Raw genomic sequence first — 24,827 nt, 5'->3', positions numbered from 1 at the left:
TTACTATTAGTAAGGTAAAATAGTAAAAATCCATTGCGGCGCTACTATGTAATTCAATGACACTTTCACTTACTTGTTATAGCTTCTTGTTTTATATTTTCGACCTCATATATCAGAAATATATGCCATTATTCAAGGAAATGTGTTTATACATCATACTTTATGCAATGTATGTGAACTTACTGTGACATATAATTTCCGAAAGAAATTAAGTAGTCAAAAGGAATATCGCGCATTCATACTTGAAAGGCGATTAAAAAAAAATCAGACTTGCGCCAAAGAGATAATTCTCTCCTAAGGAAAATTACAATCTTTCGGAAAGTGAATTATGATGTCATTATTCTAAATCACTCACATGAATTGTTGCAACCATTCAGTATGCACTCAGAGTATTCAATTATACATTTTGATAATAACATCTACGTGGTTTCACTATTTGAAAGCATCTATAAAATCCATAATTCCGTAATGCTTAATTTTATTTATTCTACTTTATTTATTTTACATGATCTTCCAGTCTTCTATTGAAGAGTAAGCGCCAAACGGATTCCGCCTGTCAACGTGAACCGAGACTTGACATAAGTCACTTGTCGTCGCCATGAAGGGAAAGTTAGGCATTTTGATTGTGGCGGCCTTATTCTTCGCAGTCGTACACGGAAACGACGATTCCTACTGGAATGTTGAATGGACGACAGAAGGACAATTCAACCTAGAGTCAGCAGAAGACTTATTGTTTGCTTCTCCCGGCGTTATCGTACCGAACATCAGTGTCAGCAACATCCTTTCCATCGTCGGGTCGGCATGGAGGGCCAACGATGTCGTCCAGGCCATGGGGTATCTGTGTGTCGAGTTGGGACCACAGATTAACTGGATGACGGACGGTATTATGCAGGAATTGTGCGACCCGATCCTGGAGGCGCTGCGAAATGGTTCCTACGAGCAAGTGTATGATATATGCCTCGACACATGGTCACTGCTTTCGACGCTGATCGGAGAAGAATCGGAGTACGTGCCGCTCTTCCACCACACTAGCAATTACTGGGTTATGAGGACCCTGGTCCTTGGCTCAATGGGTTTGGAATACGTCAGCAAATATGATATGTGTAGGGGCTTTGATGAGCTACTGTCCACTGGAGTCGATGATTACAGCAGTGTCTTTGATCGTCTGCTCTACATGTTCGTCTACGAAGTGCCACAGTCAAACAGGTGGGAATGTTTCAACGACTGGAACGATGAGAGCTATCAGGCTGAACTGCTCGGGGCAACTTTCACTTATCTAGGTAACTTTGGGAGCAACGACGAGTTCTGCAACTATGCCCAAGAATCGTTCCGCAAAGCAGAGGATGAGAATGACCGAGCTGACCTTGAGGACATGGTGCAAGACCTGAAAAATGCAGTCTACGCCGTCATAGCCAACAAGAGCGAATGTCTGGCTTTAATGGCTCACATTGGCCAAGAATTGGATATCAGTGCCGTCAACATTTCAACATACGACACTAACCAAGAGCTTTGTGATGTTATCTCTGACAGTTTTAGTCTTCAACCCGATCTATCTCAGGCCATCAGCATGGTTTCTAATGACACCATTTATCTCTCTGAAAGGGAATGGTTTGATACTCGTGTCACGCTTGCGGGTGCACTATTTGTCGAAGATGACGTTGTTGAATCTGTGAAGCTCCTTTGCTACGCCATAGATTTATACGACCTGGACAAGAGCTACTGCGCAGCATTGCAAAACAGTTCGGACTTTTTCAGTCAGTGTAATGAAGATGATACCGAGGATCACACTGTCGATCAGTCTCTGATAACGTCTCCGTATTACTACGGAGTATCGGAAATCATAAACAATATCGCACATCCTGACGGACAGAGCCGCTGGGATACATGCTATGGGCTTGCCGGGTTACTCTTCGGTACAGAGTTTGACATGATTTTCGACAATGTTCTTTACATCTACCTGGCTGATTGGTTACGATCGTATGGCGACTACTGCGGAAGCGACGATGATGGCAGCGGAGATTGGGAAGACACGTTTTTCTGGGAAACCTCAGATGACATTCTTAAAGCCGCTCTTGCTGTACTCGGAGATTTTGGAGATATCAGCGAACTCTGTGACAATGCAATGGATGCATCATCTCAGCTGAATTCCGGAGGCGGAGATGACAAACTAGGCGAAATCATAGAACAAATAATGCACGGCATCGAAGTGACTACAAATGATTACACAGAATGTATGAATACTCTACAACGTCTCGAGAACATCACTGGACTTTCGGCGCGTAATTACTCTGAAGCAACCTCCAACGGAGCTTTGTGCACTACCATCACTGGCCTGTTTGATAGCACTTCCGAATCTATAAAGTCCGATGTCCTTTCAATGTATGAAGAAAACATCTACGGAGACTTCCTCAGCAATGAGGAATGGTTCAACAGGTTACTTGACACTGCTGGTGTACTGTATCATCTTGAGAACCACGAAGCTGTACAATTTCTGTGCGAAATATCGGAATCGACAGACGATGCTTTCTGCCGGTCTATCACGGAGTCCAATGACTACGAAGACGAATGGACATTTCAATCCATGTGTGATGGTGGGTATTCCCCTGGAGATGATATTGACTGGGAGGAGCTATTTGCAATGGTCGGTGACACTTTTGATTTTAACTTTAATGATTCCACGCAGACATGCTCACATCTCACTGACATGATATTTGACCCCACTGTCGCACAGACATACACGATACCGGAAGTTATGAGCAGAGCTCTTGAATTGTTTGCCAGGATATCTGGCAAGTATTTGTGTGACCTCAGTAAATTCGACAACACGACAGAGTTGGTTCCACCATGTGAAACACCAGGTGTTGAAGCATGCTTCAATTGGACTGTTCGAGGTGATGGTTATTACTCAGATTTAGAAAATTCGGATGACCCAGTTGGATTCGTCATTGGTACAATATTCTCCTTCCTCGGTGGCTACGAAAACGGCGATCATATTTGCCATCACATCAGCGTTGGACTTGACAACCAGACGCACATGGATGATTTGGTTGGCCGAATTCAAGGAAGCATTTATAACATCCTTGAAGAAGAAGCTTTTTGCTTGAGCATGTTCGGAGTGATTGACGGTATGGTGGGAAGCGAGGTCAGCCAATACATCGGGTTCAACGACAGTTCCGAGTTCTGTTCCACCCTCGCCGGTATCTACGAGCAAGACAGCGATTACTCTATAAGTCTCGATCCTATATTTGATCTGCTTGGACTTGAGGATACTGATACTGATGACAATGAGGAGTTTGTCACAGAAGGATACGAGTACATGGTCACTGAAATCGCAGGATACACAGAAAATTATGATGAAGAGGTTGACCCCGAGGCTATTAGAAATGCAACCATAGAAATGTTGAAAATTGTGTCGATGTTGATTAAGTCAGATCACGTTGGTGACGCCATAAACAAGACCTGCGGTGTTTGGGAAGATTCAGATATCGATTTTGAGGAATTAGGAGTCATTGATGACATATGCCATGTTGTTAAAACGGGAGACGAATTGGCTGCATACATTGCCTGTACAGACGAGCTGGTTCCACTCCTTCAGTACTTCGATATCGTTGGCTACGACGGTTGGTCTGATTTTGACTGGGAATGGCTCCTCGGAATGGTGGAAAATGTTTTACATGTCAACTTAAGCAGCTCCGTTGACACATGTTCCCATCTTACTGACATCTTCTTTGACGAAGAAGTCGGTGAGGCCTACACTCTCAACTATTTTCTGGAACAAGGTGTGGAAATTATGGGCAGAGTAGCAGGAAGGTATCTGTGCGATTTCAATCGCTTTGACAGCTCCACGCCACTGGTGGCGCCTTGCGAAACCCCAGGGGTGGCAGAATGCTTCAACTGGACCAACCGAGGACAAGAGTACTACTATTCAGCGATACATGAAAACCCAGATCCGTCAGGTTTTATAATAGGAACAGTTTTCTCTTTCTTTGGTGGGTACGATGATGGTGATCATATCTGTCATCACCTTTCCTTTGCACTGGATAACACCACGTACATGGAAGACATGGTGCATCGGATATCCTCCAGCGTGTGGAACCTCGCGGAAGAGCAGGAATTCTGCGAAGGGTTTATGACTGTACTTGATAATATGATTGGCATCAATGTCAGCCGTGAAATAGGTTTCAATAGCAGCGCCCACTATTGTGAAGTTATTACATCGATTTATGATCTGGAAGGTAATTATACAGTCAGTCTGGATCCAATCATTTCCTTATTTGAGAGTGAGGAAGAGAGCATGAGTTCCGAGGACATCAGGAACGGCGTTGTAGAAATCATCAAAATCGCGACTAAATTGCTCCACTCGGACAACATCGCGGATGCTGCGCACAAGACGTGCGAAATATGGGACGGCGCTGACATCGAATTCCCGATCGTTGATGAGATGTGTGAGACTCTGCTGTCTGGAGATGATTCCAGGGCATATTCAGCCTGCCTCAGTGATCTATTCCCGCTGATATCAGAAAGTGAGGACGAAGATCACGCAATTGAATTGTCCGATGTTCGAATCTGTCACGGCAACGGGCGCGTCAGCTTCGACGATTTCGAAAATGTTGACATGGAATCCTATCTCTTTAACTCCTTAGAGAAGCTTTACAATCTTACCGCCTTCGAGGAACAGGACATCTGTAGAGCCTTCACCGGTGTAGCAAATTCTGGGAAGAATATCCCCACTCTCATATCCGACTTTGCTGTCGAATGGTTGACCATTTTCTTGCCCTTAGGAGGCGAAATCTGCTCCTGTTGGGACGGCGTATTCAATTCACTCTTTAATTCTCTGGGTGAAGAGTCTCCCTTTGGCATCAACGAGTTTAACGAGGTCGTCCTGATCGCGATGGACGCCATCGGGTATGACAACCATGACGAGTTCTGCAATGAGCTACAGGGCCTTGAAGATGATGAGCTGTCTGAGTACGCGGCAGAAATGGTTCAGCAGATTTTTGACTTCACTGAAGATCTGGACAAGTGCGCATGCCTGGCACGGGACGCGCTGGAATTCATTTCCCCTCTGGTGAATATCAGCATCAGTGAGATGAACTCCTATATCCACGACTACCTTGGCTTTGAATCAACGGATGAATTGTGTGCTCACGTTGTGACGTCATTCTCTGGGGAAGAAGGTAAGCGCATATGTTTTGTTTCATAAACTCTCATGTTCATATTTCGTTTGTACCGTTATATATGCAGAATTGTTTTTTATCGTCTAAGTGATGATGAAAGGTGTTATCTAAAGAATGGTGGATCATGTTTTTTTTTTTCAATTATCGAAATGTATCTTCAAATGATTTACATACAGCTGTATATTGCTGCCATTGTATATTACACTTACCTTTACCAAAATTGCATCATTTCCAAAATATGAGAACATCATAAGATCATCAGATACTGGACCTCGTCCTTAACGCATTTTGATATGATCAAATCTTTATGGTAACATTAGTTTGCCGCTGACTATGAAATAAACAATAATCAATTATGGTATATTACATACATGTATTGCTTTCCTAGAATAACAAGACTTTGCAGCATCAAACAAAGATGAGATGTGTAATCGCCAGGAGAGAATACGAAAAACATAGAATCTATTTTGTCCGAAGCATCTGCACCAAAAGAAACTGGAGGAGGCTGATATTATCTTAAAAAACAAACAAACAAACAAAGATCAGCAAATCGTAAATCACCATCAAGCTTCCGCCTGTCTTATTCAGATTATTCTGAAAGCAGAAGATTGTCCAGTGTGAAGAACTAACATTTAAGGTGGCTGAATATGATTTAGAAAATGTGTGAAGCAGTGTGAATGCTGACCTAATGCAACATTTTTTTTCTCTCTCTTTGTCTTTTTCCAAACTGTGCATCTCTTTATCGCACAGTTGATGTGAACAGCATCCAGTGTCCGCCGCCAAGTGATGGTAAGTCATGGTCAACCATTTCATGCGCAATGTGTATCTATGATACGGTACGACAGCAAAAATGGAACAAACAATAGAGGTATATACACGTATATATATATATATATATATATAAGATATAAAGTAACGACAGATACAATGTAATGTGGCATGTAGTACAGTATGTAATTGGAAATATGCTACTTTTTTTTACATATCTAAGATACAGTGTATTTGTTTACATTTGATAATTTTTACTAGTGAAAGTGATTCCATTTCATGTGATGCTCATCATCAAGGAGAGAATGTTATCTTCGACTTTTGTTTTTTTTTATCATGTTATTCTTGATTTGGACATTGCACTTTGTATTACTTTACACGTGGCTTATGATTCCTATTTTCTAATGTCTCCATTTTAGACCTCACGACAGCACAACAGCCCGATGGTGTGACGGGCAGCACGCCGACAACTCAGAAGACTTCAACGGCTGAAGGTAAAAGAACGAAAAGTATTCCAGAAAAATTACATCGAATTTACTCCAAGCACTGTGTCTTGATAAAACCATACACATGCTGTTTCGTTTATTTCCAGACGAGCTATAGTCCCGAATGTTATTTCACACTGAATACATAAGTGAGAAAATGAATTGTGATTTTCAGAATTCTTTCAATAATTTGCCAAGTCCTTTGAACAGAGTTTGACCTTAAGAGATTCTCGGAGACTTAGTATACTTCATGGACTCTACATGGAAAGAGGATACCAGAAAATCATTATTTCTGAATACGATTTTGTACCACCAGCTTGTCTCTTGATCACTGACTGCAATGGAGTGTGCGGAGGAGATGCCGAAAGAGACTGTGCCGGGGAATGTGGAGGCAACGCCGTGCGCGACTGCGCATTCGTCTGTGAAGGTACGGCTTTCATCAACGAGTGCGATTGGTGTGTCAACGGAACCACGGGCAGGGAAAACAACTTCGGTTTCGACAAGTGCGGCTACTGCTGGAATGAAGACGGGGTGGACATCGATTGTAACGATGACTGCAACGGGACAGCTTTCCGTGATGCCTGTCAAATTTGCGTTGGTAGGTCAAAGCAATAATTTCCAAAACATTTCTTCATTTGTTTCCAAGAAAATAATAATATTTCATCTTCTTTATCAAGTTGAATTCTCCAAGTTTATATGCTCTAACTACTTAACCGTGTCTCCTAATATTTTAACTACACTTGTAACAGCCCAGCTACATACGTAATCATTTGTAAGTAACACAACTAACTTAACATAATGATACATAAGTGGTACTAAGCATTACATTGTTTTACTTAGCCATACAAGAGCGCTATTTCACAGCTCAGAATCAGAATGATAGCCAGTGCTTTTTTTCATTTATTGTGGTTTGCTTTGCGTTGTCATGAGAAACCGTCATTATCAAAATTTTATACTTTCGCCACTACAATAATGCGTTTCCGGTAGCCAATTTGAGGCTACATTTATGCACTTGTGTGGTGTAGATATTATGAAGGAAGCACTGTTATCAAACACAACCACATACAAATACACATGAGCTGTCTAACCATTCAATGGAATGCATTATTATTTTCATGAAATTATGTACGCTACTTTCTGGCTTCCTAACAGGTGGCGCCACGGGGTTGATGGTCAATGCCAGCGCCGACTCGTTGGACTGTCGCGGGGTGTGTAAAGGGCTTTGGGAGAAAAACGACTGCGGCGAATGCGTGATGCCCGATGTGAATGGTAACATCTTCTCTACGAAGGACTGCCACGGCGACTGCAATGGCTGTGAGTTTTAAGTCGTTCTTGCATTTTCTGAGTTTTAGGAACCAGCATTGCAACTAGTCCGGATTCTTGTCGTCAGTATGGTTTGTGATATATTGATGTTGTGCGCAAATGACATATATCGTTTCGCTCAAATCCGTGCGTCTTATAATGACTCTATACCCCAAGGCTTTGTTAATCTTTAATATTTAGTGCCATGAAAGTGAACCAACAGAAAGTGTCCTCTTCGATCATACTGATTTGGTGGTCTTACATGATTGTGTTCTACTTAATCACAAAGGAAAACTGTGTCTTTCCAGCCTATTTATCACTGCGTGACTTCCATTTGTTCCATTATTCCTTGATGGTTCAGATATCGTTCTACTCCTCGCATTGCGTATCACAAATATCTCGACTTTGTTGATGAAAACAAAATGTGCACAGTACCCTCACCCAAGTTGAGAAATCATTTACTGAAAGGAATACTTTCCAGCTTAGTAACTTCATAATTATAAAAGCTGTCTAGATATAGAATCATCGATTAGTTCTTTCTATGTTATAATATAAATTGCATTATTTTGGATACAATTGTATTAAGCAGCCACAGACCCGCTAGCTTCATTTGATTATATCCAATAGGAAGGGGAGTTGAGGTGGCGGAACAATTACGCATCAGACATTAAGGTCACCTCACCTCGCCGTATTCATTATCTTAGCAAAAGCTGTTTGGTTGGTTACGAAGATAATACAATTTGTTCACGCGTTCTTAATTTCCGTAGCGCAGTCTGTATAGTGCTAATTAATACCAGTGGGCCCATAGACGCCATCGCAACTATGTTACAAATATTGCACTCTTTTCTTGTTTTCTTTTTCTCTTTTTTTTTTCCTTGTTCGTTTCCCCTATATTCCTCTCTGCTTGTATAAACTTTGATTTCCCCCTACCAGTTGCTGAGATTAATGAATGTGAATATTGTACTGGTGGGAATACTGGCCTCAATGCTACTACGGGTTTCTCCGACTGTGGCGTTTGCAATACGACATCAGGGGCGTATTCCTGTCTCGGGTGTGACGGAGTGGCGAACAGGTGAGTTGAAAAACGAGGCATGTCTCACTTGCGGCGAACATTATTCATAATGACTTGGAGTCTTTCATTTTTTTTCTTTTGTTTGCTTGTCCCGTTACAAATAGAATTTAATTACAACAACAATAGCTATGAAAATATGTCTGCTGGCGACAAGATACATAGTGTCCCATTTTCTTTTCGATTCTTCAGTGCGATAAATAATTGATGTTGATTGATTAACGGTGGGATTATGAAAGAATTTTTAAAATTTCGGTATCAATAACAGATGGTCACAGGAAAATCATGTTGCAGAGAGTTTTTATATACATAATTATATCTGTGTTGTTGGTTTTTATTTCAGCGGTCAAGTCGTGGACGCGTGCGGGGTGTGTAACGGAGACGGCAGCACCTGCTTTACCGTTGACGAACTTTCCCCGTCTATCATTCCGGCTAATGCCAACTATCAGGTACAGCTTTTCTTATTCTTTTCTTTTTTATTTTTGCATCAACAGTTTATCAAGCTTTAAATTCTCGTAAATGTCTTGACAGATTGGCAGACTTTCGTTTTGTGAGAATATGACTGTGCAGTTTCTGTCCTATATGCTCAGTTTTCTTCTCTCACACTATGGTTAATCTATAGCTCACATATGTCCCATATGCCTGTATACATTTTGTACTGTCTTGTATTATAGTCCCTTAAGGTTCCTACCATGCGTTTAGGAAGTTTTATGATATTATCCCCTTTGACTCTTCGATGTAGATCCGTCTACGAGGCGCAGGGTTCCAGGATGCCTCGACAGTACAGTGTGTGTACTTGGATGATTCCAGCGAGCAAGTTGGTGATGCTGTGGATATATCTGACCTGGATGAAGAAACAAATGTTTTCAACTGCACTGCAAATCTTCCTCAAGGTAAGATCAAAGCTTTGCTCGAAATCCCGTCATTACGTGTATGGGTAAATCAGCATCGTCCAGATACATTGATTTCATGCGATTTTGTCGCATAGGGTTTTGTTTTTCATTCAATAAAATGTCTTGATGCGGGGCATTTATTTATAACAATGCTTTGAACACGTGAGATTACATTATGCAAATCAATTTCTTATCACTGTCGCAGGCACGTACACAGTTCATCTGAACACAGGAGGCGATTCATACTCCCAGAGTTCCGTCACACTCTACGTGTATGGAGGTAAGTCTACGATACCCTAAGCTTTTACCCTCATCCATCCCATTATGCCCAATATGATACTCCAATAATTCCTATAAAACCTTCAAATGGTTCCACCAAGGACTGATGCGACTGCCTTGAAATGCTGAACACTGCCACACCTTAAACAACATTCTGAAAAATCGAATGAAGTGTTTGTTCAGCTATGCAGGTTGCGTTTGGTTGTATGTTGAAGGAAATAAAAAAAAAACACCCGGAGGTTAATGAAGATCATTACATTATTTATTAATTTGGCCACTCTCACTTGTGCTGCGCATTTCGTAATCATGTAACGTGTTGTGTCAGGAAGGATAGGTGCATGAGTCGTTCTTGCCCCACCCCTATCCATTCACTCCCTACTCATAAATAAAGTAACTATGAGCTGCTTCCCAAAATGCAACATACTTCTGCTCATACACATCCAGAAATTACCATCAGCGAGATCACCGACACCGACTTCGACATTGACCTCAGCTTGACAAACGTCTACGTCAATATGACGTCATCCAACGGAGCATTCACTGCCTACAAGGACATCGTTGTTCCACTGGCCATTGTGTATACAGGTGAGTTCTTGAGACCGTTGTCTGGCCTATATCGTATGTTTTTATGATTACAAATAAGTTTAGACTCAGGGTGAAGTACAAACGTTGAAAGGCAGAACCAAGGTGACAAAAATTCACATCAATACACATTGATCATAAAGCAATCAAATTGCAAAAATATGACACACACTGCTCCAGAAAACAAGAGCAGGAGAAAAACGTTTGAGACTGATTTTCCAGACCTTGAATCTGTTCAGAGAAATCGTGTTAAATCTGGTAAGTGTCATTCATACAGCGAAGTGAAAGTTTTGGCGATAATGATTTCCGAAAGCTTTAACTCTTCTGTGACGTCATCATTCGAATCAATCCGCCTTCCAGATACCGAGAGGCTATTGTTCGAGGGAGAGTTTGGAGGAGAAAATGACGAGCTGCTGCTGTTTGTTGGCCCGATGGTTCAGTCCTCGACGCAAGTCACCGTCTACCCGTCCCTGAATGGAATCGACTACCTCAACACGCCCGGTGGAGAGGGATACACGCTGACGTATTATGCTACGTCACCAATCGTACAGAGCTTCAAGTTCTCACCAACAGGTAAGGACAGACAGAGAGTCAATACTGCAACATCTCAGTCTTGCGATGAACTTTTGTCTTCAACATTCACCTACTCCAGGGTCTTACCTTATATCAGATAATAACATTGCTTGCGACGTGCAGTTACGCGAGAAACAGCTTCATGTTGACCTAAACCGTGATGCTTTATGAAATACAATATATATTAAATCCGGGGGAAGATCCAGAAATTTCGTAAAGAAGAGAGCGCCTTTACAAAATTAAAGAGGGTGCGCAAGCATCCCCCAGTTTTCTTTTTTATTTCTTTTTTTTTTTGGCAAGAAATAAAAAATAAAAGAGGGCACCCGGTGCGCTTCCTCTGGATCCGCCACTGAAATCATACGGCAGTATAGGGCCTATTCCCAAATAGCGGTGAAATATCTAACTTGGTCTGAAATCTCATTTTCCTTCGCAGGTCATTATCTCACACTGGTGTTCGACAGATTCATCAATGAAGGTGATGTTGAGTCTTGCGACTCGATCTTCGCCAACACCACGAAGCTGGGAGCTGACGCCCGTTGCCTTGCCTTTGCCTACTCCAACAGAATATACGTCATACCGAGTGATGTCGACAGCTCGGTGTTGATGGCACCAGGTAGGAAAACGTTCTTTCGGGATCACCTCAGATTGTCGTTTGCCATGTAGTGCAATATGTAGTTAAAATATAAGTTTAAAGAAAAACTGACCTCAGTCTTTCACTAATTGTGTAGGCCTACTAGGACTATAGGCCAGGTGTAGGCCCTTCTTTAATAGTTGGCAGAATGTGACTTAGAATAATTCTACCGACACGATCACAGGACAATGATAACAGGTAACGAAAGAAATGTGGAAGGAAAGTATCAGAATAGTCGCACAATCAGCATAGTACAAATCCCTCATAGTGTAGGAACAGGGAAACTTTTTCAACTCCAATGGGATTGCCAAGTGCTGTTCAGCTGACGACATCAATTGCTGTCTAAATCTAAACAGGTACAAAGCTTTAGTTGCTATCTAAAACAGATATCAACGTTATCACTTTTGCCAACAAACTTAATCGGTGTTATGTTCCGTCCAGGTGATACGCTGACGTTCAAGGAGAACGCTCTGAAACAGCGAAACGAGGATTACGCTCACTTCGTCTCCGGCTCCGTCACGGCCGCCGCACCTGACTCTCCCGTCACAGTCCATGCCCACCTCTCCGGGACCACGACCCCGAGCGCCTGCGGCGACGTGCGACTCAGCTCTCTGACCTCCGTCGGCAATGCTGGGCGAGATTTCGTCTACACGTGGAATGTCTCCAGCGACGGATCGGTGTCCTCTACTGTTTCTGATGCGCTCAGTGGTATGAAAATAATGCCAATACCTATTCCTGTCTGTTGTCTGTCTGTCTGTCTGTATGTAAGTTCGTCTCGAACAAAGTATGCCACAAAAAGGATGTCGTTATTGAAAAGATGGGAACAGCTGTCTTGCGTATTTGCAGAGCAACATTTGTTTTGTATCTCTTTAATCTTTTTATTTGCCTCAAAGCCGCATCGGTGAAGCGTTGATAAGCTAAAGCTGGCTAATGAGTAAACATAAGAAACATACAAATGTGTGTAGAAAAGCAAGTAACTTTTGAAAATCTTATTTTTCTTAAAAAAGCAAATAACTTTTGAAAATCTTATTTTTGTTGGCGATTCTCGCAACAGCTGCCGACGGCGCATATTTCACGATCTCAGCTTCCGATCTCGATGCCAGCGTGGCGTACAACTTCAGCGTGATCGTAGAGAACTTCCTGGGTGAGAGCGACACGGCCACCCTGCAGGTCGTTCGGTCTGCCGAAACTCTGCCCGACGTCGTCATCATCCCTCAGAGGGTGGATACATCGCAGGCTCTCGTCTCAGAACCGTAAGTCAACCAGTGGTTTAATCGATAAGTCAAATGAAAAATTACATCATTTGGGGATGGCGATCAACAGATCAGACGCAAGGAATTTAGTTTAGCAAGTGGTGATAACTAGCGTTGTGCAGTGATTATATCCCCTTTAATTCACGTCGTGAGTCTAGAATGGGTTTTTTTTTCTGTTCAATTCATTTCAATTCAGTTCAGGTCAGTTCAATTCCATTCAATTCAATTCAATTCAATTCAATTCAATTCAATTCAATTCAATTCAATTCATTTATTGCATTCTCTTTTTCCCAACAAAAGATAACACAAAGTAAATAAAAACACAGAGTAAATCTTCTCTTGATATGACTAACGGGGTGTGAAAACACGGCAAGGATTTAAGCTGTGTCCTGCCGTGGACATAACCCTATAATAATTCAAACGGCTGTCAAAGGTCCAAGACAAAGAATACTATTGTTACTATTGTTATGGCAGGAATTAAAAGGTTAAAAAAAATCGTCACTTACTGCCAAAGTCAACTATACTAGACTATACTATAGAGAGGTATTTTGAAGGAGAAATGGTTGCAAAGGTCATCTGTACTGATTTAGTGTTTTTTTCTGCCTTTACATCGCAGGTTTGCTCTAACAGCCTTTGTGAACTTCCACGACGCATGTGGGGGCGCTTCTCAGATGAGTTACGAGTGGAGCGTGGATGACACGTCCATCGCCCTCAACCTGCAGACAAGGACCAGACCTACGCTCTTCGTACCCGGAAGAAGCTTGCCAGGTAGCCTACCATACCTCTTGATTCACGGACAAACATTCAACGCGACGTTTGTCCGCCACTTTAAAAAAGTTAGAGATCCAGAGAAGATCAACTTTCCAGACAGGTCATCTCGTTGTAATTGAATGATATAATCTGATTTTCTAACACCAGACCTTCTAGATACATGGACCCCATTTCCTAAGATGTTAGGATAGCAATTCTTAATAGAAGGAGATCTTCCCGTAGCAGCAAATTACTAAGAAGGATTCTTGTCTTGACCATGGCACTTACATTGCAGTACAAGTTACCATTACGTCAGCTGTTTATACTTGTAGATCCCTGAAACGAATATGTTGTCTTAAACGTGTATAACGTGTTCTTTTTTTTTTGGGGGGGGGGGGGGGTCGGATTACAATTGAGTGTATACTTGAGTTGATGTATTCATAAATAGCCTTTATCTAGATGACGTCATCTCCTGAAGACACCTCAGAAAAACAAATGCAGGATAGCACATTAACTGGAGTCTCCATGTGATTCTCTTCCATGCAGGTGATTCCCAAGTTACATTTACCGTCTCTGTGTCTGCCGCCAGTGACCCGTCCAAAGTGGCGACGCAGTCGGTGACGGTCACCACTGTCTACTCGGACCTCGTCGCTGTCATCGACCGCGGAGACGAGATCACGGTTGGCGTGGACAGTGGGGAGGTCGTCCTGGACGGATCCGAGTCCTATGACCCAGACAACCAGGACGAGGATATGACCTACGTCTGGACATGCACAAAGGTACAAAAAAAAAATCTTTCGTTTTTCGAATAAAAATCACAAAACTCATGACTCTGAAAATTCCGCCCGAATATTCCTCTCATAAAAAAAGGGGGAGGGGGTGGGGTAACATTGTAGATCTCTTTGATCGTCATCATATTTCCATCAAATTGCATGCCATTTTCATGGTCTTCAAAATGGATATTTGACATCCTGTTCCCTGATTGTATAGATGCCGTTGATTGTTGCACACTGATCTAAGCTATAGATTTTATCAATTTGCATTCCATCCTGAGACTTTTTTTTTTTTTGGTCAGTTGTTTTCTAACAAGTTACAAAGGCAAAGGTTGATCATTATGAGAACATTTTTCTCTCTACCTCTCGTAGTGGAACGGTGAATCGTACGAGACATGCGTATCCCGCGCCACACGCCAGGTGTTCCCCGCACAAGAAGACACCGTGTCAAGCTCGCTAGCCTTCGATGCCAACAACTTCTACCCAGATAGTACGTACCAGTTCACCCTTGACATCGCCAAGGTTTCCCGAACTGCGTCCGCCAGCATCACAATTAACACCAAATCAGGAAACCCGCCTCAGGTACAGCTAATAGGCTATGTTTACGGCCCTTTTTCCATGTTCAAATTTTCCAGCAATCTTCTTAGTTTATTCTTTGACTTTAGTATTTACCAATATGTTTACCTTTATGAGAACTTTAGGCAAGTATTCGCAATGTTTGCGATATGAATTTGCTGTCGATTGATAGTGGTGTCTCCCACTTGTGACTGAGTCATATTGGAATAACACGGCTTGTTTTCCTCCTAGCCCAGCACATGCCACTTTTCGACCCGATTTTGCCTCGACACGTTTATTCAGTATATAGCTCTCCTCAACTCCTCTGCCGAATTTCAAACTCAAGGAGTGTATGAAATCTGCATTGAGACTGACATTGCATTTACCGCGACGTATATATATGCATCTACACAGGGATGGTGAACACATACATTGACCTATATACACCTTCACACACTTGAAATTAATTAGAATGGCTTACCTCTTAAAATCAGATAAATTCTATATATCACATAATTATTGCATAGCGCTTTCTGCAGTGTTTACTAGTATTACGTGTCTGAATGACATGACACGGACATGAGGAAGAACAGCCGTCTGGCTGAATCATGTGCCGTGTTGAAATAAATAAATGAAATTAAATGATGCTATTCGAACGTTACCATGGTGATCGTATATAAGGTTGACGTAGTTCTCGTTCTCAACCGTTTCCAACGATCTTTACCGCTCCATTCTACAGGCCTTCACCCAACTCCTCCCGGAGAAGGTGGGCAAAGATCAGCCCCTCACTCTCCAGGCTATTGTCGTGCACACATCAGCCATCACCATAGATTGGTCGACAGACTCAAGTAAGGGTTAGAACTTTAAAAGCAGAAATATATGTATGTACGCATGTATAGAGTCTATGTGTTTATGTATGCGTAGTAAGTGTGTGCGTTTGTTCACTGCATGTATGTAATTATGTCTGTATATGTATGCAATTTTGTATGTCTCTGCCTACTGCCTACACAATCTGTGCTTTCCACTCTAATATCTGCATTAGTGTTGTTAATCAGCGTTGAATGCCCGAACACACTGTACGCAATTGTTTGGTAGCTTTGACAGTATTATTGGTGGCAATTACTCTGCCTTTAAAGTGATATGTTGCTCTTCTCTTTATGAAACAACTCGAGTCCGTAGCAATTTTCATTGATTAATTCTATCTCAGCTTTGAAAGATAGAAACAACATTAAAAATAAAACTTATTCGACATGCATCTCTCTTATTTGTGTGTGTTTTGCAGATAGTGGATACGTTGATGTAAATAGCTTCAACCCATTCCGTATTGAATTTGTGACTACATCTCCGTTCTACAGTCTTGCATACGTCACCATTCCAGCAGGTAAGGTTTGAATTCATCTTTTGTGGGAAATCCCGGTTGAATAAACTCCCTTGCATGCTGCAGTGGTAAAAATAATAATAACAACAACAACAACAACAAACCAAACCAGCAAAGAAACGTGCATTCTTTTTCTTTTTTTCATTTACTTTGATTGTCAAAATAATTTACTTGGTAGTAGCTGTGGCCGTTAGCTCTGACTGCACTTATTATATTCTGCAATTTACATTCCTCATTCTTCGAAATGACTAAAAGACAGGTTAACGTAACACATGATCAGACAGGTTAAGGTAAACCATGATCAGCTAGGTTATTCTTGTTGTTAATTGTCATTGCAGTGCATGAACATTATTTTGTTGCCTTAGCATTTAATGAAATATAGTACACGAAAGTAAGAAGACACTTTGCAGGAAAATGGCAGTAAACAAAAGAAGAAAGTATTATACGGATAAAATTCAATGAAAAGATGTAAACAATAATTGTCTTACATAATGTTATCGTGTTAATCCATTCTCTTTGACATGACATAATCACTCTGTAAGTGATGGATCCATGGCAAGATTTAGACCAACTTATATTACTCAGTTACGGGAGGGATGGGATTTGTTTGCCTCGCTAAGCAGAAGAGAGCTGATCTATTCCGTTCCTGGGGTAATACCCTGGTAACTTTACAGATAACCTGGATGAAGGCACCGCGTACACGTTCCGGATGACTGTCACCGATGCTGACGGGCAGGAGGCCAGCGCCACTCTGAGCACCACGACCTACTCGGGCGTTTCTCTCTGCTCCATGGCTCTGGAGAGTGGCGCCACTAGTTACAGTGTTCTTGACCAGGTCAGTCTCATATATGTCCATCTGGTCAAGGAGTTACAATTTTTAGCTCAATGATCTGATTAAGATTTACGTCAAGCCATGTGTCAAGGGAGTTCGTGGTTGTCAACGGTGTGATGGCTTTTAAATGACATTCTTCAAAACCTTAACATTTCTTGTGTGATCAGAAAGAGATTGTGGAAGCAGACTCTATTGATCAGTTGCCAATAGCCAGGATGGAAACTCAGTCTTGGTACTAGACGCAGCTTTGCTGTTTTAATTCTTTATTTTATCTGTTTACCGCTCGTATTTGGCAATTTATGCAATTCCTTGGAAGACAACATGATATGTTTTAAATTGCGCCGTTTAGGAACTTAATGAAACCTCGTATACATCAGTTTGATCTAAGTTAGTCTGTCGTCTTGTGAAATATGGATTATTCATCAGAAAGTGGTGATGGTGTACATGCATTGGGCATACGTGAGAAGTTATGAGATGCTGAATGGGCTAGGATTGATTATTGCTGTACCAATGTTTCAAAACAAATATAATGGCTTATCAATACTGGTTTTCCATCACTGATACTTCCAATAACTAGCGCAATAATCTTAATCAGTGTATAATTCTTGAATTATAATTGAATTGAACATTTCTGACATCAATATGAGTTTTATCATATACGAAGAAAACTAGTTAAGATTCCATGCATTCTGGTCGTTTTTTTATGAATACGTCCGATGTGAATGTGTATAACGTTGCAATAGTTTTGCATCAGTATGCTGATTTTGAATCTTTTGAACCATCGAAAGCATCTTCCTGTGCACTTTGTAATCTGTTTCCATTTCTTAATTTCCACAGCTCGTCTTCGTGATAGAGAAGTGTGTGACCGACGAGGATGCCTACCCCCTCACCTACCAGATGTTCATACAGACGACGGCCAGCGGCAACGTGCGCTACATCGCTCAGACCGACGCCCAGTCCGAAGGTCGCATCTCCCTGGTCGGTCTCCAGTCAATCGACGGGACGTACTCAAACTCGTTTGTCGTTGAGGTGTGTTTCTTCATACTACACAGTTATCTCTACTTACGTATTTCAAAATAATAGCTTATCTCTTTAATTTGGTAAAAATAGAAATATGAACAATAAAGCCATTTGAATGTTTCAAACAAAGTGTGCTTATCGTCGTTCAGTATTCGTAAAAACTCAATTTTTTCTTTACACAAATCTTTACTTTGTATTGAAGCATTTCATATTGTATATCAAAATGCTGAACATTATTTTAAACAGAATTTTCATTTCGTTCATAAAAACCACCAGAAAAGAGAAGAGACCGTCGCATATTCTGTGTTTATGTAGATTTCTGCATATTCTGAATTAAACAATTATATACTTCTGATTAGCTTATTACTGATATTCTTTTTATGAATTTGATATTCTGTGGCTTGTTCATTTTTTCTCTGTACTCAATTGACTGATTTCATTTCCTCCCAACGACACAGGTTTGTACATCATACGGCAGCTGCACGAAGTTCACTCTGACGTTGACTGTTAATGCCCTGGCCACGTTCACTGCAGAACAGTTTGACGAGAGCGTGAACAATCTAGTTGAACCAGAGAAACTGAAAGGTATCCATCACTCGATATGTTTCAAAACCAAATGATTAGATTCCGGTAATGAAACTTATCATTGTGATTTTCTAGTCTTTTTAAGGAGAACTCTTAGTCATCATATGGAGTTTTAGTGCATTTGAATGTCAATATTGTCTCGCTTCTGTCATTGTGTCAACCAAAAGTAAATTTTGGTTTATTGCCACAGAAAACTGGATGGTAGCTCTAGTCAACCTCAACACCATCGCTCAGATCGACCAATCATCTAGCAGGAAGCGTCGAGCTGTGTCGGAGACATCGAGCACGGCTGCCGAACAGCTGTCGCTGTTGGAGAACGCGATCGAAGCCACTGTCCTGGACACGTCCAACGCCGTCACGCTGTTGGACCAGAGCAACGCCGTGAATGTGGCCGAGCTGACACTGGCCGATATGGGTGAGTTTGATTTTTTTTTTTCTTCGTTACCTATTTTACACTCATGAATTGATACTCGCAAGTGATGCAAGTTGGTTGCGGACAGTTAGCAATGGCGGCATCAGTAGTCGTTGAAATGGAAGTGGCGCAGTATTAATAGTAATGCTAGTAGTAGTAGTCAGTGGTAGTAGTAGAAGTAGTAGTAGTAGTAGTAGTAGTAGTAGTAGTAGTAATGGTAGTAGTAGTAGTGGTAGTAGTAGTAGTAGTAGTAATGGTAGTAGTAGTAGTATAGTAATAGTTTATAGTTGTATGAAGTAGAAGAGGTGTTATATTAATATTATCATTAGTATGAGTATGCAATATCAACAATAGTTTCAGAAGTACATTGTAGTGGCTTGAAGACACATTTAACTCCGTTGTGAACACTTTCTATTCAAATTCCATTTCACATGCAGATACATTGTTGGACATCCTTACTACCTTGGTCGCTGTCTTTGCCGATGAAGAGCTGCCGGAATCGAGCTCGGAGATTGTCCTGACGAAGACAGCGGAGATCGCAGACGAGCTCGATCCTCAGTACAACTCCGACATGATCGACAAAATCAAGTAAGTGATGTTCCCTGTTCATGGTGGCAGCCGACGGCGTAACACAAATTGATATGGTTTCTATTCGTTACTGTTGCGATTGTACAATATGAAGCTGTCATAATATAATGGGCTAGACTTAAATTTAACACCAATTAAAGTAATCCTACATCGACATAAATTATGCAAATACGATATGATTACATTATCATTTACTTTCCATCACAGGGAGCTTGTGCGTCAATGACGGTAATGTTAATTTACGTTAAAAAAAGTTATGATGGTTTTTCTGTATCATAGAGATTCTTGAATATGTTAAGAATATATCGCTTACAATGCATAATCGCACTATTGGCCTACTCCTAACAAAGAATCGATATGATATAATACATTGTTGTTTTTCTCCCAACGTGTGACGCGAAATTTGAGTGCTCGTACCGGCAGATATTACATTGATGTAAGAGGACAGCCATGTTGTGATGCATCAAAATTTTTTACACAATCTGATATTTTCTCGCTTTTGCTCTGCGTCGCTTTACAGGGCGCTGACCGATACGTTGGTCCAGGGTCAGCTAAGCGAGCTCACCCTGGGAGCGGACCCGACGGAAACCAAGACCGACACGGTGACAACTCGCGCCTTTTACGTCATCCCCGACAGCAAGCTCAAAACCACTTCTGGCAACGATTCCTTCGACGTCGACTTCGGTGACGAAATCGCCAATCTGTAAGTACAGCATGATTGTCTCCATTCCTGTTTTCCTTGCGTAACAACTATAACGATCAATAGTTGTCAAAGCTAAGATGGGTGTTAGATCTACTACCATTAGACCTATCTTTATACCCTTCCTTTCAAACAGGGCTCCGTATTTTCCGTTTGCCTCCTGCTGATGTTTAATACTGGAGATGGACGTATGATAAGGGGAATGTTCAAATTCGGCTCTCGTTGTATGAACATCAGGTCATTTGTTTTGTGAGGACGTTGTAAAACCATTGTATGACTTCCGGTGGAATTTCTCATGCCCCAGTTGCAACTTCGTGAGCGTTGGTCAACTTTTCCGTGTGGATCGCCATTGTCTTCCTTGGCGTGACCTTCGGGTAAACTTCTTGATAAAAATTAACATCTTCGTGTAACTTTCGTGTGTGGTTCGGGCGCCATCGTGTGACCTTCTGCAGGCATCGTTCGTCCTTCGGCTGTTGAATGGCTCTTGACCATGTTTTGGGGCAAATTTTAGACGACACTGACAGTTCCATATCTACGCCATCTTGCCTTAAATTCGTAACAAAGTGACGCCATGGCCAATATGAATGAAAATATCGCGTTACGGTAAATTAGTGGCAGAGAGTGCATTAATTAAAAGATACATTTCCTTGCCTTGATTGAATAATCACTGTAGACTTACGTGAAGGAATACAACATAGCGTAAGAGGAAAATATTGAGAAAAGATACTTCTAAGATTAGATCCTGGTCAGCTGTATTGTGCTTTCTTATAGTGTCTGTAAAACGTTTCTCCTGTCTCTTTCCCAGTTACGGCGCCAATTGGAACTGCGGATCGACCACCTGCACGGGAGTCCAAATCCAGTTCACCCAGTACAAGGACGATGTTGACCACTACTCCGTGAGCGCCGAAGACCAGACCAATCGCGCCGCCGCCATCCTCGAGATCAACCTGTATAACCCCGACACTCGTAGGTTTATCTCTCTCGCAGCTTCTTCATACAAATTCTTCACACTTTGAGTCATTCATATTCTACGCAACTGTCCCTTTTGGCTTTGGTCGTCACAGAGTGGCATTTATCATGATACTCTTTGCAACGCTTTGTCTTACAATCCACTAGATCCCTTTTGGAATCGTTTCCAGATAAGCGTTTAATATATCTTATTTCTCGTTTTTTTTCTCTGATAAAATGGCAGTGTCGGAGTTAAACGTGACCGGACTCTCCAGCCCTGTAAGCATCAACATGACAGCTACAATACTACAGAGTGACAAGGTCTATGACTGTGTGTATTGGGACACCGACACTTCCTCGTGGAGTACGGATGGAGTGAACACGGTGTACCATTCGGCCACTGAATCGGAATGTTCCACCAGCCATCTCACAGCCTTTACTTTGATGGCGAATGACGCACCCACCACCATTGGCTTTCCCACCACGGCTGGAGAGACAACCGAAGGCTTGGACAGCATCACTACTGATAACGTTGATGGTAAAAATCTCATTCCCTTCATACTCATCATCTGATCTTTTTATTTGAAGCGTAGGCCTGCACTCTGTGTCAGCACACGTATGATATATCCTATTCCTTAGACAGCTACACAAGTACATCTCAATAAATTTCGTCAAGATGTCTTGTCTTTGAAAGTCATTATGTGAGTTGATTAGATATCAAAAGAATCAGTCGAATTCACTTTCAAATTCTAAAGAACATTTGCATATTTGTCCTTGATGTAAATGTTTATCATCAATGTTTTCTCTTATACCTGATTTTTTTTTTATTCCAACGGAGTTGAAGATGTTGACGTAATCTCATTTCCAGGTGTAACATAATTTTTTTTTTCCATCTGCAACTTCAATTCATACGATGATGACGTTCAAACTTGAATCTCTTAAAGCACCTGCCCTCATCTAAACAATTCGACTGGGTTAATAAAATCTTTGTTGCAATGACCTTCCCTTAATCCTTTTGTTACCACGTAGATATCACTGAAACAGATTCTGGAACCACCAGTTCCAATGAGCAAGGTTCATCAACAGTTGGTGCCGGAGGTGAGTATTGTAATAATCTTACCCAAGCCAAAGAAATTACGATGTGATCAAGTATGTGAAGACGTGAGAATGAAAAATGTAGAAGACATGAGAAATATTGTAAACCATGACTTTTTTATGGTAAACCATGACTTGAGTTTAAGTATACAAAGAGATTATAAAGGAGACTGTCTGTCACAGTCTCTATAACTATGGTAAAGTGCATTCACTTTTTTTCAAAATTGTAGCATTATTTTTGTTCGCGAAATTCTGCTATATATCTTCATTCAGAGGCGGCAATTTTTTGTTTAGTTTTGGGTACGGAAGATGCTCTTGATAATTGCCATACTCCCCCGAAATGACAGAGACCCCCCCCCCCCCCACCCCCCCCCAAAAAAAAGAAAGAAACACAAACAAACAAACAAACAAACAAACAAACAAACAAAACAAAACAAAAAAACAAAAACCTGAAACGCAAGGAAAAGTTCAATTACCTTAGCGAAGTAAAATTTTGATAAAATGTGGTGTTCTTTACATAGAATGTTATGTATGTAATGTGCTGTCGTGTAGTATTCCCCTGTTAAGTTGTCGAAGATGAATTATGAAGACCCGATATATGCAATTGATACAAAAGTATTCCACGAGTATCAGGCATTCACACTAAAGTTGGGTTACTATTTACAATGAGGAAATCGCCACAACCTGATCACAGCTTGTTTCAAACCAAGCAGCTTTTGAATTTCCTTATTACAACATGCCTTTTCCCCGTTGACAGATGTGCCTACACAGTATCTGATATGCCGTCATAATGGTCTATAATCATTATCTATCCCTTGCTTTTCACCCGCAGCTTCTACCGGAGGCCTCTCCACGACTTTGATAATCGTCATCGCAGTGGTCTGTTCGGTCGTCGTCCTTCTCGTCGTCGTGATCGCCGTCGTAGCTGTGGTGATCAAGGGCAAGCAGGCGGCCAAGGTCGGTGTGGATGTCGAAGAACCGGTGGCACCACGAGGATCAAGTGGACAGACCAAGGTTGGCGCTCCTATCTATCTTTACTCTATACTCAGTGTCCCGATACTGTGGTGAAATTGAGCATAATAATGCACTACATGGAGCAACGTCGTGTTGGACCATGCAAGACTTTATTCTCTTAGCGTCTCATACTAGTACAACCTGGTACATACATTACGATTATAATGTGTAGATTGTGATTACGTACGTTTGACCTTATTTTCCTTTTCACAGATTAAACTTATTCAGTTTTATAGATATTCTCGTGCATTCTATTATCAAAAGGGTTTGAGTAAAGTTGAAACAGACTATCAATTATGTTTGAGATTTAACAGGGACTACGGTGGTTTGCATACTCATGCTGCGATCGCAAATCAGAATAAAAACAGCTCCATTAACATTAGATTTCCATCAAAACGTGTAAAAGTCAAAGAGCGATATGAATCCTAAACTTCACACCATGCATCTCATACCAGTTATTAATATGATGATGTCTCTACCTTTGTTATATCCCTCTCTGCAGAGTGACTACCACGGCAACCCTGGTTATATAGAAGGCGCGGAGGACAGCGAGGTCGGCTGTGCCCCACCAATCGTCGAGGAGTCGCTCCCGGGGACGCCTGTTAATTAACCTCCCAGCAACCTACATCCATGCAGGCAGCTTCACGCGTCCGTCCGATCGAATCCAAATCATTATGTTTTCTTCACATTGTAAATGTGCCATATGATTTGTTTGTAAGATTCTGAGGTAGCGAGCATCTTATACTCTTAAAACATCCGAGTCAGAACTGACCCGGAACTGGGTCTGTTGGGGTCACACACCGTTTCGGGTCAAAAATGACTTAGACTTTGGTCATGAAGACCCCGAATGGGGTTACACTGACCCAATTCATGACTCTGAATGGGGTCATATCTGACCCCATTCCATGTCATTTCTGACCAGGAACGGTGTATGACCCCAACAGACCCAGTTCCGGGTCAGTTCTGACTCGGATGTTTTAAGAGTGTGTGGTTTGTGTCTCCCCCTCCCTCAAAGATAAAATTCAAGGGGTACAGTTCCTAAACATTATAAATGTATGGAATTACCATTGATGACCAGCTTTAATTCCTGCCCACGATTAAGAGGAACTTACGATATTTAGCGATCTTAAAATCAGGTGGAGGGTGCATACACATGGCGTAGATA

General features: G+C 41.6%; 1 protein-coding gene across 1 annotated transcript; it reads left to right on the top strand.

The window, feature by feature from the left end:
• Positions 1-598: 598 nt before the first annotated feature.
• Positions 599-24,280, top strand: LOC139717668 (uncharacterized). Its single transcript, XM_071629512.1, has 30 exons — positions 599-5,177; positions 5,928-5,966; positions 6,365-6,439; positions 6,747-7,028; positions 7,583-7,744; positions 8,666-8,804; positions 9,145-9,250; positions 9,544-9,694; positions 9,900-9,974; positions 10,418-10,558; positions 10,916-11,128; positions 11,562-11,741; positions 12,201-12,467; positions 12,814-13,012; positions 13,629-13,780; positions 14,309-14,541; positions 14,908-15,135; positions 15,830-15,938; positions 16,373-16,471; positions 17,143-17,303; positions 18,138-18,329; positions 18,779-18,905; positions 19,096-19,320; positions 19,755-19,905; positions 20,426-20,608; positions 21,411-21,571; positions 21,798-22,091; positions 22,583-22,651; positions 23,481-23,662; positions 24,165-24,280. Exons 1-30 carry the CDS (start codon positions 599-601, stop codon positions 24,270-24,272), a joined length of 9,282 nt encoding a protein of 3,093 aa, XP_071485613.1. The 3' UTR covers positions 24,273-24,280.
• The last annotated feature ends 547 nt before the right edge of the window (positions 24,281-24,827 follow it).

This window comes from Diadema antillarum, unplaced genomic scaffold (genome assembly GCF_040938485.1).
Source record: "Diadema antillarum isolate AM-2024a unplaced genomic scaffold, OU_Dant_1.0 scf00000000, whole genome shotgun sequence".
Lineage (NCBI taxonomy): Eukaryota > Metazoa > Echinodermata > Echinoidea > Diadematoida > Diadematidae > Diadema > Diadema antillarum.
This window is presented reverse-complemented; position numbering and strand designations above follow the sequence as displayed.